The sequence below is a fragment of the Phalangium opilio genome, unplaced genomic scaffold (assembly GCF_054372755.1).
Source record: "Phalangium opilio isolate 3A_F unplaced genomic scaffold, DU_Popi_V2 ptg000100l_1, whole genome shotgun sequence".
In the NCBI taxonomy this organism is placed as follows: Eukaryota; Metazoa; Arthropoda; class Arachnida; order Opiliones; family Phalangiidae; genus Phalangium; species Phalangium opilio.
In genome coordinates, this window is record NW_028324203.1 from 2,777,308 (window position 1) to 2,794,189 (window position 16,882).

The window sequence follows — 16,882 nt, forward strand, 5'->3', positions numbered from 1 at the left end:
TCTAACAACCAATTATTTTTTTTTAAGGAAATCTCGTTAAGCACAAGACGTATAGGGGTCGTGACGGTGGCATAAAATTTTTAAAAATGCTCATGCATGAATCAAAAATGATAACTGGAAAATTGAAGGAAAATATACCGATGCAACTGACGGAAGAGGAGGAGGCCGCGTTTCAATCTTCTCGTTGCTGTTACGTATGTGAAGAACCTTTCTTGGAAACGTCGGTCAAAACACTGGAGCGTATAGGGGAAGCGCCTGTCAGAGTTGTAATTTAAAATTAAAAGCACCAAAATTCATCCCAGTTGTGATGCACAATTTAAGCAGGTTATTATTACGAAAAACAATAAATAAATAATAATAATAATAATAATAATTCATAGTTTGAGAGAGATGTTAACCGAACATTTATATTTCACAGATATGATGCTCATCTCATCATGCAACATATAGCAACAATAAAAAATACAAAAATAGATTGTATTGCGTCTAATAGCGAGACGTATATTTCTTTCTCGCTGGTAATCTTCGCTTCATAGATAGCATCCGTTTTCTTCCGGCGTCACTAGAAACACTAGTTTCAAATTTAGCTAAGGGGGGAGCCCAAAAATTCCCTCTATTGAGATCGGTTTTTAAACCGGAGGAAGTAAAATTACTTCTACGGAAGGGTGTTTACCCATATACATACATGGATTCAGAAGAGCGTTTTAGGGAGGCACAGCTACCACCAATCGAATGCTTCCATAACGACTTAACCGACGAGCCGCTGAGTGCCGATGATTACACCCATGCCCAGAATGTGTGGGAATCGTTTAATAATAAAAACTTGGGTAATACACACATATACACATATTGTAATAGATTAGATAATTTATTTTATTTTTTTTTTCTCCCTCGCTCAAATAGGTGGCTACCACGATTTGTACGTGTTGTCGGACACACTCCTCCTAGCGGACGTGTTTCAGAATTTTCGTCGAATGTGTGTGAGAAATTACCGTCTAGACCCAGCCCACGCCTATACACTACCCGGTTTCGCCTGGAATGCTGCTTTGTGTATGACAAAGGTGTCGTTGGACCTATTCCTAGACGGGGACATGCACTTGTTTATCGAAAAGGGGATTCGAGGAGGGGTGTCGATGATTAGCCACCGATTTGCAGAGGCTAACAACAAATATCTAGAAACGTATGACAACACGAAATCAGATAGCTATATATGTTATCTAGGTATGAAATTCAAGAAAACATAATTTCGTACAACGTTTTACTAACGAATATTAACAATAGATTGTAACAATCTCTACGGGACCGTAATGTGTGACGCCCTACCGATGAAACAATTTCGGTGGATTGAACCCGCCCACAACTCCGAACGCGAGATTTTGGACTGTCCTGACGTTGCACCGGAGGGATTTATTGTCGAGGTTGATCTAGAGTACCCTGAGAACCTTCACGATACTCACAACTGCTATCCTCTTGCGCCGGAATCAATGAGGATAAAACCGGAATACCTCTCCGAATATTCCAAAGAACAGATGACTTCACTTAAAATCCCCATCAAGGAGTCATTACCCAAACTCGTCCCCAACTTCCTTAAAAAAGAACGATACGTTGTACACTATCGTAATTTGAAATATTACGTAGCAAAAGGGTTGAAAATAACCAATATTCACCGAATATTGAAATTTGAGCAAGGGGCTTGGTTGAAACCCTACATTGAATTCAACACAGAGAAGAGAACCAAGGCGACGGACGATTTTGAAAAGGATCTCTTTAAACTCATGAACAACGCGGTATTCGGTACGTAGTAAAATTAATCACTATTATTTTAAGCTCTCTCATAATATTTCCTTTCTCTCTCTTTTCCAGGCAAAACCATGGAGAACCTTAGGAATCGCCAAGATTTCAAATTGGTGACCACCCCCGAAAAGGCGGTTAAAAAAGCCAGTTCCCCGCCTTTGAGAAATTCACAATTTTCAACAATCTTGTTGGAATTCATTCCACCAAGAAGAAGTTGGTGTTAAACCGTCCAATATACACTGGGTTTGCCATCTTGGATCTCTCAAAACTCCTGATGTATCAATTTCACTACGACGTAATTAGAAAGGAGTATGGTGATAGGGCGAAACTCCTCTTTACCGATACCGGTATGTTTTAGGTCGATATGCAAGGCTTACGTGTACTAACCTTTTGTAAAATTACAGACAGTCTCACCTATCACATTGAGACGGGGGATCTGTACGCGGACTTCGCCGCTCAAGCGGACAAGTACGATTTCTCGGGGTATCCACATGACCATCCTCTCCACAGTGACGTGAATAAAAAGCGTCTAGGGAAATTCAAGGATGAACTAGATGGGACACCGATCCAGGAATTTTGCGGGCTTAGACCGAAAATGTATAGTATTCTGTCGGCCAAAGGAGAAAAGAAGACGTGCAAGGGCGTGTGCAAGCGCGTCGTGAAGAAACGCGCACTACCGCGAGTGTCTCTTCAACCGCGAGCTGACCACCGCGGAAATGGTTAGAATCGTGAGTGCTAAGCACATTTTAAAAACTGTGAGGCAGAGTAAACTCTGTCTCAATCCCTGCGACGATAAGCGTCATATTTTAAATGATGGCATTACCACACTAGCGCACGGGCATATTAAAACAAAATAAAATGAAAAATTATGACAAATTTATTGAGTAATTCTTATACATATATTCAGATATCATACGATCATTAACATTTTTATTTTTAGTAAATCGTTTTATTATATCAAACATTTTAACACCCCTACATCTATACAACGAGAAATAGACACAATACCCACCACAAGTTTGACTTAATTCCCCCTGTAGTTGGCGTGAATTAAAAGTAACAGTTAGGCTGTTTCGCTCTACAAAATCGTTAAATTTAAATAAATCCGGAGGATTTCCATAGCTTTCAAAGAATTCAGTATTCTTTTTCCTCGAAATGTATATAGCCGTCCAATGTTCTCCTCCCCCTTTAGACGTATCAGTGTTCACAATGTACAGCGATGGAAATGTTTTAACAGTTAGTGGTAGTTTATCCGCCGAAAATATTCCCCGGAACAAATTTCTAGTGTATGGATCGCGCCTTAATATTCTCTCAAGTTGTCGAGAGTCCATTATGAGCTTTGATCGAATAAAACGGCTCGGTTTTTGTCAATTTCAATCAAAGATTGGAATTCGGAATAGTAAACGACGGCAATTGTAGCCGGTAGCGCTTCGCCAAATATTAACTCCAATCGGACACTACCGTTCTTTATAAAGTTGAAACTTTCAGTCGAACTGCCATTCAGGTCGGGGGTCAAGTCGAATACGAAAAGAGCATTACCATTGGCGAACTTGTCACGGTCAATGAAATTACCCTCGTCGATATTCCATTGTCCGGTTTGAAGAAAGAGATTGGCGTACGATCTCATACATAGGTTATCCTTAAAGTTGGGGTTTAAGGGTTTATGGGGTACGCTAACCCCATCAACGGATAATGTGATTTGAGTCACCGCTTCATTTTTAAAATTAAAAGGCGGCATTTTATAATCACCCAAAAACGCGTTCTGGTCTACAAATCCAATTACAACTTTATTCGGTTGTTGACCGCTAAATAAGTTGTCATTGACTGCTATTTTACTTCCTTGAGATATGGAAAACGTATTACATTCCGTACGTGTTATGGGGTATTTCATCGTGGCCAATTCCAGGGTTTTGGCGTATATCATAATCTCGGGGGTTAGTTTAACTCTTCTTATGAATAACGAAGCGTGGGTAAATATAACTTTCGCTTTATTTCCATCCGCATGTAAGCAGAATTCGTTGGGACTTTTGATAAATTTAAAATTCACTACGACCAGATTGGGGATAAAGCGATTTTGCTGACATATATCGGCGTGTACGACGCCAATCAAGTCTATAACCCCATTTTGGGCGAATTCACTCCGTTTCAAAAACCCTTCATTTTCGGAAAAGTCGTCAAAATGTCCCGCCGTATATTTGTAGAATAGTGCCCCGGTCAAAAAACTCTTTTTCGCTGGACCACCATGTGTCAATAGCGTTTGAATCATGCTCTTGAATGCGTATTGTTGAGGACATGATGTAACTGATCTATCATTCAACGATACGTGTAGTTCACTTAAAAAGACTGGAGAGTAATAGGTTTTCGGGTCCAACTTTATCCGCCTGAGTAGTTATATCACCATTCGCATCGTACACAGCGGCTTTAGGTAGAGACCCATCAGCTTTAACCACTTTTACTTGTAAATGCAGGAGCGTGTTTTTCAAGTCCATGTATGTCTCGGAGTTCCCGGTGACGGGAAATATAATAGCCTGATTTTCATCCACATTGGAGGTAGAGTTATACTCCACCCATTGACTTCCTACTATCCCAGTTTGGGTATAGGGTACGTGAAAAACATTTAGTTCCGAGCTGACGCTGTTCATAGAGTTTGGGTGTGCGAGCGACATTATGAAAATATATCCGGGTGTAAAGATGACGACCTTCTCTTCTTCTTAGCTCGAACAGAACTGATGATGGGTGACACTTTGCGTTTCCTTTTACGTCCGTTTCCAGTTAGCTTGGTCACTTCTTCGGCGGCCCTTCTCAATGTTTCCTTACCCGCTTCTTTACCCCTAGTTCTCAATGCTTGTTTAATGGGTACACCGCTTGTATAATCCGTCGCAATTTTCGCGCCAGTGTTTAAAAACTTTCGACCTAGGAACGTGGCACCCCTTTTAAGTAATGGCATGGCCGATCTGAACGCCGAGGAGATAATTGACCCCAGGCCATAACCACGTTGCACGGCCAAACCTCTATATACTGGGATGGATCAATGTCCAATTTGATTTAGATAATAGTCCTCATAATCCTTAACAGAAACGTGACCCGTATTATATGGAGACATCCTTACACTTTGACAATCACGTCATAAATGGGGCGGAGATTGAATTCAACGTAGTTCTTATAACAAGTGCCAAGTTCTTCTGGGCCTGAAATGTAGAGTGACGTGAACTTTCCCACGTTCGAACTTAACCGGTTTACCCATTTCACTCATAATGTTTATTTCAATTGTTTGGAAGTTGTTTTTCGCTATGGGCATGTAATGGGGTTTAGCAAACTCTTTTTCCACCGTGTCACTATCTTTCCCGTTGATACTTATAATTCTTAAGAGAGGGACGTCAGAGTCTCCTACCGATCGAGACTGAATTATATCAGAGTATACGAATAAGGAGTGCATTCCAGCATCCATATCACAACTGAATGGGGCCGTCATAGAGGCGACCACAGTGAAGTCATTTTTGGAATTCCTCGTGAACCCTAATATAATGGCAATTTCGCTTGGGATATAAAGTTGGTTCGTCCCTTTTAACTCAACCATCACCCGTCGATTTGGTTTGTTGTATGAAAACTCAATCCTAGATTTTATTTTTTCAGTAGCACCAGCATCGTCGTCGGCTGACAATATTTCGAGTAATTCCTCTACAGAACCGTAATATCCGGGAGGTATAATTATCGATATACCCCGGTTTTCATTCACTCCGTTAATTGTCTGTCCACTTTCACCAAAACCAGATCCCTCTTCTGGGAATTCATCCATTTTATCCGAAGCAACACCTACGAACGAATTATCCCAAATGCGAACTGCGCATTCCCTTTTTACATTATTCCAAGTTCTAGGATAGCTTATTTCAGCCAGAGCAACCTCGTGAGATCCCTCTAGAATTATAGGTTCTGGTAGATACGTTCTGAACTTGCTTATAGTATTTCCTTTGAAATATTGAATTGACGAGTCAGAGGGTAGTGTGATGTAGAAACTCATTTTACGTCGATTTCTTGCACTCAGGAATCAAATTCGGAACTATACCCTCTCCACCGTACGAGGAGTTCTTTAGTACCGTCAGGTTTTTTACGTTTTCGTAATACTTTTTACCTCTCCGTGTGACGTAGTCCAGGAGAGGTTCTGTAACGGCCGTACTGTGTGTGTGTCTGTGTGTGTGTGTGTCTGTGTGACTGTCCGTTGTTATTACCTCTCCGTGTGTCGTAGTCCAGGAGAGGTTCTGTAACGGCCGTGTCTGTGTGTGTGTGTGTTTGTCTGTGTGTGTCCGTCCGTTGATACAATAGTGCGCCGCGTTAGCAGTTCGCCTTGAGTTGATGTGTAAAGAAATCCTACGGAACCTTAATATTCCCTTTGTCCATAATATAAAGTGAACATGTGGAAATATTTTTCGTAAATACGATGCCTTTAGTAGTTTTGTAGCTTTAAATCTCTGTTTCATTTTGATATTCCAAGGATATTTTTTAATATTATTAATTGAAGTGGCTGTTTATGAATTAATGAATGAATGCGTTTATTTTGAAATCCTATATTACAACATGACAAAGTCACTTTTTATGGTAGTACAGGATTTTTTATATAAATCATTTCACCGTACACTTATAGATAAAAATTAAAAATTAAAAACACGAAATATATATCCAAAATCAACATTATAGGGATATCTCTCCAATATCCAAATAACCCGTCACATTAACCATGTCCAGAAGACATACGATGAACATGCAAATACCAACATCCAAATTATAATATACATTAGTGGTCCATATGATATTTAAATTACGTGATTTAAGTGCGCGCCTTCAAGTGGTCATCTATGTCAGTTTAAATATGAAATTATTTAAAAAACTAATTTTCTATTGAATTTATGAATTTATGTGTAATTATAATCAATATTATTATTGACTTAAATTATTATGTAATTTGTTATTATTTTAAATTATCAAGTGAAACCGAAAAGAATTAGTAACTAGGTGGGGTAAAGGCTCAAAAAAAGAACCGCGTGATAACGGGTTTGACGTCACGGGTCTAGGCGAGGCGAGGCGCTTCCAGCAAATTGTTTCGGAAACTCGGAAAGTTTGTCAACGTGTTCAGTTCATCGGTTGATTAGATCGCCCCTCTCTCTCTGCCTCTACGCGCCTTTCATACCGCGCGCCGGGAAAAATTTACGTTCGCCAGTCCACGGCTCCGCGCTTTGCCGCTTTCATTGTTCGACGCCATATTTATTTATTCATCATTAATTATACGTATTTATCCAACTTTAATTATACGTATTTATTCAACTTTAATTATACGTAATTACTCAACTTTAATTATACGTAATTATTCAACTTTAATTGCACTTCGAGGATCTAAAAATTCAGGTAAGAAGTGAATATTTTATACTTATTATTTATATGGTTAAGTCGAAATTGATATGGTGTAGATACACGAGGCTTAACAATTTTTACCGCTGATTCTGGTTCAGGCTCAGTAAATTTTCAAAAGTGTTTTTATTAATTTCAAATGTATTCCTAGATATTTAAATTTCCTATATAAATACTTTAATTCTGCTTACAAGCTAACCGATTTTGATATTTGATCACATATGTAGGACTAGGCCTTAGCCTAAAGCTAAGTGCATAATTTATGAGCGGCTAAATGTGCGCCTGTTTTTGTTATTATAAAGGCATATCAAGGTAATAATAAAATTAAACTACCCTCTTTTCCAAATATTACTAAATTGGGTTGTTTTTACCCCAAAATAATGCTACTTTTCCCAATTATTGTTATTAAGCCTTTCTATTGTCAACGTTTTCCACATTGTTATTTTACTTTATATCTTCTCTAAAAAATGGCGCACTTTTAGCCACTCGTCAAAATTTAGCTGTCTTCAAAGACTATCTAAAGCGACCTTTAACATTTTTAAACATTTAAATACAATGGAAAGGCTTCAGGTTTATGGTGACAATATGTGTTTGTGTTAAGCAGGATTAAAATGCCGAAAGGACGATATAAGCCGTTATCTTCACTGTCTTCTAGACAACGATTCAGACTAATTAATTCGGCAACTAATGGCATTCAATCCGATATATCAGAATGTAACTTGCCTGATGGAGAACCTATTGACAGTGTCGATGCTATGGGGGAGGGAGATGAACATGAGAGTGATGGTGGTGGAAATATAGGGATAGTAGATAACGAGAGACAGATAAACGTTTCAGAACCAGAGTTTAGCAATAACTCTGAAGATGAAAACCACTTTGACGTAGATTTTAATTCTAAAATTGACTTGGAAAGTCTTCAAGGAACGGATGTACAAAATGTTTCAGCTAGTCTAGCTCGGTGGGTTACGTGCCATGGAATCTCTAAAAATGCAGTTAATGGCCTATTGAAAATAATGAGAACGCACAAATGCTTCGAAGAACTTCCAAAAGACTCACGAACCCTCTTACAAACACCTAGATCTTCTGTACTTGAAGAAATCACCCCAGGACACTATTTTCACTTCGGACTTGAAGCAGGCATTAGATTTGCGGCTAGTCGTGAAACTAATCCGGCTGTAGAAGTTCCAGTATTAAAAATTTTAATCAACATTGATGGTTTACCAATCGGAACCAGTAACACAAGCAGCTTTTGGCCTATATTGGGTACAATAGCGTCTTTCGAAAACTCTAAGCCCTTCGTGATTGGATTGTATCATGGATATAGCAAACCAAATTCTTCTGATCAGTACTTGGCCTCATTTGTGACAGAAGCTTCGTATTTGGTAGAAGAAGGACTTTTCATAGATGGGAAAGATAAAATTGTTCAAATTTTCGGATTTATTTGCGACACTCCTGCAAGGGCATTTGTTCGTAAAGTTAAGGGGCATAATGGCTACTTTGGCTGTGACAAGTGTACTCAACCTGGCATAAGGCGAAGGGGACGGTTGTGTTTTCCAGATGTTAATGCACAATTACGAACTGACGAAAACTTTAGAAACAAAAGTCAAGCAGCTCATCATCACGGTACCAGCATATTAGAAACTTTAACAAACATCGATATTATTACTGACTTTCCATTGGATTATATGCATTTAGTTTGCTTGGGCGTTATGAAAAAAACATTGAAATTGTGGATGGGAGCCGAGGGTAAAAATTCAACTTATAAACTTAGAGCTCATGAGATAATGGCAATATCAGAGCGCCTGGAATCGTTATCGTCGGTAACATGTTCGGAATTTGTTAGGAAACCTCGGTCATTGAAAGATGTCGATAGATATAAGGCAACAGAGTTTCGACAGATTGTGCTTTATTCGGGTATTGTTGTTCTACGAGGGATTCTCCCTAAGTCCCATTATGAGCTATTTCGGGCATTGCATGTCGCCATTCGCATTCTCGCTACACCGAAGCAAACAGTGGGAATGATCGAATTTGCAGAGAAGCTCTTAAAGTACTACGTTAAAAAATATGCTGTACACTATGGTCAACATTTAGTTTCTTATAATGTGCACGGTTTAATCCACCTACCCACTGACTGTTTAGAGTATGGACATTTAGATACTTTCAGTGCATTTCAATTTGAAAACTATTTATTTACCTTGAAAAATAAACTATCCAACAGCGGTCATCCTTTGAAACAAGCCATAAACCGTCTTAGTGAAGAAAGAAAATTAGATAGGTCATTTAAGGTGGGAATCGGAGTTTCCTTTCACATGACTCACGAAGATGGGCCCCTCTTAGTGGGCTGTACTGACCCACAATTTAAAAAAATCATAAAATCAGAATCTCAACTAACAGTCGGGAAACGCGACAACTGTTGCTTTTTAAATGATTCATCAATCGTTGTTATTGAAAACTTTGCTACATCAGATGAGGACTCTTCAAGTATTTTGCTAGTAGGAAGAAAATTTACCCGTGTGAACAACTATTTTACTTCGCCATGCCAATCATCATTAACTGGAATTTTCCGCGTATCTAATTTATCTTCCTTAATGAAGTGGCCACTTCAGGAAGTTTTGGGCAAGGCCATGAAATACCCAGTTGACAACGATAACGAATTTGTTATATTCAAACTTCTACACTGTCTTTCTGAGTAAAAGGTAGAGAGTACATTTTGTAATATTGCATTACTGCTAAAGTGACTGTTAATAATCTTGCTATGATGATATTTAATTGCCTGTTGCAGTAGAAGCATGTTTTTAGAAGTAATAACTGTACATGGTTTTAATTATACTAATTTTTTTTCAGTTTAAAATGGACTTCAAGATAGTAGAGTTTATTCATGGTGGAGTAGCTGTAATACCCAGTTCTTGGGTTTATGAAGACTTGGAGAAAACCAAATGTTATTGGCCGGGTGATAAAAATGCAACTCGCCAGGCAAAAAAGCTAACAGCTCCGATGGACGATTGGGAGTCATACGAAATGAACATTCTTCAAAGCTGCAGTACGTATTTTAAGTCTATATTGTAAAATTTTTGGATTCTAAAAGTTTTGTTGCTTTTTCCAGATACTTTTGAAGAAGCATGGAAGAAAATGGTCAAGTACGTAAGAGATACTGATGTATCTAGTAGTGAAAATGAAAAAGGTCGTGGAAAACGGAAGAAAAGGCTAAACAAGGAAGTCAGTTTTCCGGAAAGAATTGACTCAGAATCGGAAAGTGAAAATGATAACCTACCAGTTGAAGATACTACTGAAATTCCTTCGTTATTTAACGTAGCTTCTGTCCAAGGTATACAATCTTTATGTAGCTCATTTATTAAATTACTACTGTTAATTGATTTATGGGGAAAATTTAAAGTAATTTAACTTGTCTTAGGTCCTGGTTTGACCAGCGCACTGAACAAGGAAAAGAATTCACAAAATAATTCATTAAAGAGACTTAATAAAGTTGCCAGCCGTGAATCTTTGATTTTTGATGAATCTTTTGTGAATGATGATCTTTCGGATATTGGTAAATATTTGAATTTCATTTAAGCTTTTAATGAAACATTCAGCCATATTTTATAAAGTTTAATCGATTGGTATTATTTATGAAATGTTTTAAATATAAAAAATAATAGCTTCCATTGATAATTTGTCACCAGAAAGACCCGAAAACCATACAAAGGATGATGATGAAGTTATTGGTAATGATGAACTTGGTAGTAATGATGAAGGTTTGTTTAATTATTGATTAACGTTTTGTAATTTAAAACTGGCATCCTTTCGTTGCAATAATTAATGTGAAGCCCTAGCTCAATTTTATGTTCCATTAGGATTTTATAATACTTAGATATATGTTCAGTATTTATATATATGATTTTAAAAACTTATATTAACAGCAGATGAGGATGAAATGGATAGCTTTTGTGTTGGACCACGCCCCATTTTCAAAAGTAAGAAATGGTCCTTAAATTCTTATTCCTGGAAGCTTTAAACGTTTTACATTTTCAGAGCTATTTGAGAAAACTAAACTGTCATCAGTTGCGGAAAAAAAAATGGCAATATTTCTTCAAGAGGGATAAATACGTCACACGAACGTAATAAAACGTCTGCTCGGCCATGCTCTTTTAACACTTCCAGAAATGGAAGTCCAAGTTCCATTTCAAGGATCAGTCCGTCGTCAAATTTGTCACAGAGAATTAACAGTAAGATTATATTCGTATGTCACTAATATCTAGAAATTCACGTCTTATTTCTACTTCCTTCAGATGAAAGAAATTCATCATTGCGAACAAATAAAGATGGCTCAAATTCAACCTGTAAACTAACTGTACTTTAATTGTAATTCAGCAAAAAATTAAATATGATATTTTTTCAGGTTTAACTCAAGGTTCTGTGAAAACTGCCGGTATAATTTCAATTAGCGAAGGTATGTAATTTTATGCTTTGCTAAAGACCTTTCATCGAATATATTTGTTAAACTATTTGTCTCTTTTTAGCTTGGTACCGCAGTATAAATAGGAATCAGGAAATTATAAAAAGCAATCAAAGACATATGTTGGAGACTTTAGAAGCCTTACTGAAAAATAGTCAAACGAGTGGCCAACGCAATGTATCAACTGAAGAAATTACTGAACTCCAAGACGTTTTTGGCTTCACACTAAATAACGAAGGAGAGCTAAATTTATTAGAAGATTCCCTAAGCAATCTAGAAAACATCACGAAATTAGTACGGTTTATATTTTAATCGAAGTATCACAAATTAATAATATTTCCTTTTTAGAGAGCGTATCTGAAACAATTTGGTGGCTCAACTTTATACGATTGTTTAAAAAGGATTTTAGTCCATATCTTTACGGACAAATTGGCAAGTGAATACAGCTGGGAGGGTAGAAAAGGAAAGAAACCTTTAAGTAATTTACGGTTAATGAAAATAATAATTGGTAAGAAATTCACGGTTTAACACTAGTTTTCAACTTTTCATTGCTCACTAAACTATGTGTCTCTTTTATTCCTTTTACAGAGACTGTTCGTAGCTCAAAAAATTTTAAAGATGCAACTATTGCAGAAATTGAAAAGCGCATAAAATCGTGGTTTACGCATGCTTCTGATAGAATTAAGTCCAAAGAAATGACTGCCGCCAAAAGACAGAAAACGTAGGCTAAAATGTAAAAATTAAGATATTGCGATTTTTTGCTTTTTCAAATTTAAATCATGGCACAAAAGAAAAAAAGGTATTTTTAAAAAATCCATCAAAATATGATATGATAATTAGAAAAAAAAATATATATGACTATTGAATTTTTCAAAATAAAAATTTTTAAAAATCAACTAAACTTTGCTATTTTTCCTACAAATATTAACACATGCTGTAATTAGGGAACAAACGGGTTTTCTATGATGCAACCTCTTAAAAACATTCCATGCATCACAGTTCAAATGTTCCTGGGGTGTCTCTTAGACATTTCAAACTATATAATCTTACATCCCAAGAATATTTTTCGGGTGCAAAATGTTCAGTACGGAATATTCATGGTAGTTGCTTCGGTTGTATTGGACATCTCTAGAATGTCTTTGGAATATACCTAGAATGTTATAAAATAAACTCGTACAAAACTAATGAACACAGGATGTTCAACGGAGGTAATTGGGTTAAAATGGACATTCTTTGAATGTCCATGTTAGGTCCTATGAACATCTTCATGTATATATTTAGAATGTCTTATTGATCAACATAATGGTGACATTTGGTTATCCATGGAACATCTAATATAACTCAAGTCAGGTTATTTGGATATCTTTCGGATCTATTGAATATATATATATATATATATATATATATATATATATATATATATATATATATATATATATATATATATATATATATATATATATATATATATATATATATATACTAGCTTTTAACCCGCGGCGTCGCTCGCGTGTAATAAGAACTCGGCGTTGCCCGTCAGCCCGTCGGGACAGTTTTCATTACTTTTCATGCGGACATTATTCCATATAGAAGGGTTTTTAAATTTTAGGCCACCATTTAAACAGATGGCAACAAATCGAACCCGAAAGACCATTCAGCCCGTCTATAGGTTAATTCGCAGACTGAACATACTGTCGGTGCTATCATATAAGTAGTCCTTTAGACTGTATTGAATATTATTTGCAGCCAAAGGTTCGGTAAATTTAGACTTGAACAATTTGGCAACCTCCAGTGTGTCAGTGATTAGTATATTATTATTATCTAGGACGGTTTGTACTACTACTTTGGGTTTAAGTCGTGGTTTCATATAGTCCCATAACTTGGCCGGTTTGTGAGAGAGGTCAGCAACTATTTTCTTGCCGTAGTCTTTTCGATCACGTGCAAGCAGCTTCTGGCATAATTTTCGTAGGTTTTACAAGTTTTCAAGATCAGCATTGTTTTTAGGTTTTTTAAATTTGCGGTGAAAGTAGTGCTTCCGCGATAGTGCTTTTCTAAGCTCGCAAGAGAACCACGGGGGATATTTTGTGCAGGTCCTGCCCTTCTTTGCAAGTTTTCTAGTGATATAGGTGTCCATACATTTACGCATAATCCGTGATAGAAAATCAACTGCGTCATCAACATTTTTTGTTTTGTCTAAATATGTCCAATCAGTATTCCGTAGTTCGAGGTAGAACTCTCGAAATTTTCCCTCTGAGAAATTGTACTGTGGGTAAGTAGTTGCACCATGGACTTTACGGTTTGTCACTTCAATTTCTCCAAATTGTGTAATTATTAGAGGCGGATGATAAGTGTCAATGGGAACGAGATGCGTATCATCCTTCAGGACTTCCACTTCAGTATTTGCGGTAAGAACTAGATCCAGTACGTTGCCTTTATTGTTTGATAATTTGATGATTTGTGATAGACCCAGATCTGAGGAGAGTTCAATAACAACTGACCCAATTAATTTCCTAGCCGACGTACAATTAGAGGTGTCTTCTAGTTCCCAGTTTATTCCAGGTAGATTGAAGTCTCCTACAATTAATATGTCTTTGTTTCTCAGTATTAGCTTTTGGGAAACGGACACAAGGTATTCTTTGACCGTGTCTAATTTACTCCTTGGCGAGAATATAGTGGTTGCCCACCAGTAAGCTGCGTCCTTTTCCTACCGAAATTTCCAGCCATACGCACTCATCTACAAGTTCGAGGTCATGACGTCTGATGGGTTTAAGCCCATTAGTTCCATTTACAAGTATTAATGACCCTCCACCCCTTCCACAACCATTAATTTGAGGTCTGTCTGCTCTAAAGCATGAGAAACTAGCCGGAATAAAATCCACGTCGAAAAATATTGGACTAAGCCATGTCTCTGTTAGGCAGATTATATCTGCATTGGTTGTTAACAGACCAAAGTGAAGAAGATCCAGCTTGGTCCATAGGCCTCGTACGTTCTGGTACTTAATGATTAGTTTTCTATTATTATGGTTCTTTCTCATAGTTGGATAATGTTGTGTTCATGTTAGAGGTGAAATATTGGAGAGGATCACTAAACGACATTGGTATCGTTGGAACTGGAGGCTCGAGCCTAGCAGATCCACGTTGATCGTGGCATTTTTAGGGTTATTTCCCAGTTCGCTCACTCCATTTATTTCACTCCGATTGGCGCACGGAGAGGCTTCGAAAACTAGATTATCGCCAGCTTCACGCCAGACATGCGAACTATATAGTCTGCCCCGAAATTCCTTAACTATGATGTTGGTTGGCCAAGTACTAGCTTTTAACAGGGTGGGGAATTCCGAACTATTAGCTATTAGTGCCTAACTTTCATTTTGAGGCAGGTGATCGATTTGAGGCCATGCACACTATTTAACCAATTTTGTAGTACGGAAGCTTTGGTGTCCGTGTGAAAGCGAGTCGCAAAGACCGCTTTTTTCTTTAAAATCGTGATTTTGGACCTTTCTACCGCAAGAAATGGTGGAGATTCCAGCGTCCCGGTTAATGGCGTGTTATTACGACTAACAATTTGTGTATTAAGATTTCCGCTTCTACTTGAGTTTTTTTTGGTTTTTCTGACGGCTAACGGGTTTTCCGGACTTGCCAGCAATAGTCCACTCATCATTTCGGTGATTGCTGCCTGCAGCAGGTGTCTGGGGGTTAAGCGCAGGAAAGGCCTCCATAACGCAGGTTTGGGATGTATCAGGAGCGTTGTTTTCTATATTGGGGGCTTTTTGATTGTCAGCCAGTTCTAAGGTGACGTCAGTAAGTCTAGAGTTTTCAACTCGTAAGTCCCTTAGCTCGGTCGCCATGGTGTTTATCGTTGCTTGCATTTCCTCGAGCGCTTTACACATAACGTCAATTATTGAGGTGGAGCCCCGAGTAGCCCCCTCGATATTCATGTATGTTTTTAGCGTTTGCATTAAATTAACTTGATCAGCAACTCTATGGTTTTTAAGAATATTTTCTAGCTCTTTTAGAAATAGGAGCTTGTCCTCAGGATTGTCAAAATTTGTATTTTCACTGGTTGAGGTGTTAAGTTTGGAGTCAATGCTTATCTCCAGCTTAAGTATCTACTCCCTAACGGTACTCAAAATACTAGTTTGCTCACACTTGCAGCTATTTGTCAGTAGGGTTTCCAGCTTATCATTAACTAGAGATATGTGCCCATCAGAGAGATTACTCTTTAAATGTATATTATTAGATAAAACCTCAAACTTCATCTGCATTTTATCGTCAAATGTTGCCATCTCATCCCTTATTAATTTAGCAATTTCTGATTTTAACTCTAAGGTGGTAGGTTTAACAAAAGCAGCGAGATCTAGTTCCTGATCCTCCGATGTGTTATGATCAATGTTCAACAGCTGAGATACGGAGCTTGGGAGAGGACTCGATATCACCGAGTCTTGATTTCTTTTTAATTTGCACAATGAGCACACATGTTTGCTAGTTTTTCTATCCTGTCCGTCCCAAAAAGATTGGCTCTCTACACGAGTAACATTCAAACATTTCCCATGAATTCTACCGAGACACTCTCGACAGGGAATATAGTGCTCTTGTCCATAAAATGGCTTTTCACATTTGTGGCACTTATCTTTACTTGGGGCCATAATTATTTTTAGGCGCAAGCGGTATGAAAACCAGCGGAGGTCGGTGGAAATCCAACGGTAGTCGATAGCGGTTCTTAAGCCTTGGTTACGACTGGGTAATTAATTGCAAACAACGCTCAGTTTTATCCAATTCGCAATGAATACTTTAACTTTAACCAGAAGTTCTTGAATTTGACAATGACGTACGCAACTGGCTTCTTGCGTTACTTGGAACTCGTCAAAATCCGACTTGCAAAAACAAAAATTGTAACCGAAACTAATCGTTACAATTCTTAGGAACCTTGGGCCGTGTTTAACTCTTACATGGAAAAGTATCTTGAATCGCCAAACAAGCGATATGCTAATATCTGTGGATTCAATTCAGCAAAGGTTCCACGCAGAAACGAAGGACGCTAGCCAAGGTGTTATAAAACGTTAAGGCGAAATGGTTTCACTTTTCCCGTTGTTGACACAAATGTCGGCACTAGATGTAGCTGCAACGAATGGACAGGAAACGCCAACGGTCACGCTTCTATTTCTCACTTTCTTACAGTCTGGCAGGGACTGTTTGGAAACTCGAAACTAATGTTTTGCGTTACACGCGGGAACGTGG

The 16,882-nt window shown here is 37.8% G+C and overlaps 5 protein-coding genes across 5 annotated transcripts; 3 read left to right on the plus strand and 2 right to left on the minus strand.

Moving 5' to 3' along the window:
- The first annotated feature begins 685 nt into the window (after positions 1-685).
- LOC149632448 (uncharacterized) lies at positions 686-2,518 on the plus strand. Its single transcript, XM_089851119.1, has 5 exons — positions 686-827; positions 904-1,221; positions 1,282-1,794; positions 1,864-2,007; positions 2,199-2,518. The coding sequence occupies exons 1-5, from the start codon at positions 686-688 to the stop codon at positions 2,516-2,518; spliced, it is 1,437 nt and encodes a 478-aa protein (XP_089707245.1).
- A 606-nt stretch (positions 2,519-3,124) lies between these two features.
- On the minus strand, positions 3,125-4,060 carry LOC149632449 (uncharacterized protein F54H12.2-like). The gene has a single exon (XM_089851120.1). The coding sequence runs from the start codon at positions 4,058-4,060 to the stop codon at positions 3,125-3,127; it is 936 nt and encodes a 311-aa protein (XP_089707246.1).
- Positions 4,061-4,124: 64 nt separating this feature from the next.
- LOC149632450 (uncharacterized) lies at positions 4,125-5,131 on the minus strand. The gene is made up of 2 exons (XM_089851121.1): positions 4,904-5,131; positions 4,125-4,812 (listed from the first exon to the last, which is right to left on the minus strand). Exon 2 carries the CDS (start codon positions 4,458-4,460, stop codon positions 4,125-4,127), a length of 336 nt encoding a protein of 111 aa, XP_089707247.1. The 5' UTR covers positions 4,461-4,812; positions 4,904-5,131.
- A 4,635-nt stretch (positions 5,132-9,766) lies between these two features.
- On the plus strand, positions 9,767-11,206 carry LOC149632451 (uncharacterized). Its single transcript, XM_089851122.1, has 6 exons — positions 9,767-9,890; positions 10,039-10,234; positions 10,298-10,519; positions 10,607-10,741; positions 10,851-10,946; positions 11,115-11,206. The coding sequence occupies exons 2-6, from the start codon at positions 10,045-10,047 to the stop codon at positions 11,204-11,206; spliced, it is 735 nt and encodes a 244-aa protein (XP_089707248.1). The 5' UTR covers positions 9,767-9,890; positions 10,039-10,044.
- Positions 11,207-11,250: 44 nt separating this feature from the next.
- On the plus strand, positions 11,251-12,548 carry LOC149632452 (uncharacterized). The gene is made up of 6 exons (XM_089851071.1): positions 11,251-11,417; positions 11,481-11,531; positions 11,591-11,641; positions 11,712-11,941; positions 11,996-12,155; positions 12,236-12,548. Exons 4-6 carry the CDS (start codon positions 11,768-11,770, stop codon positions 12,370-12,372), a joined length of 471 nt encoding a protein of 156 aa, XP_089707197.1. The 5' UTR covers positions 11,251-11,417; positions 11,481-11,531; positions 11,591-11,641; positions 11,712-11,767; the 3' UTR covers positions 12,373-12,548.
- The last annotated feature ends 4,334 nt before the right edge of the window (positions 12,549-16,882 follow it).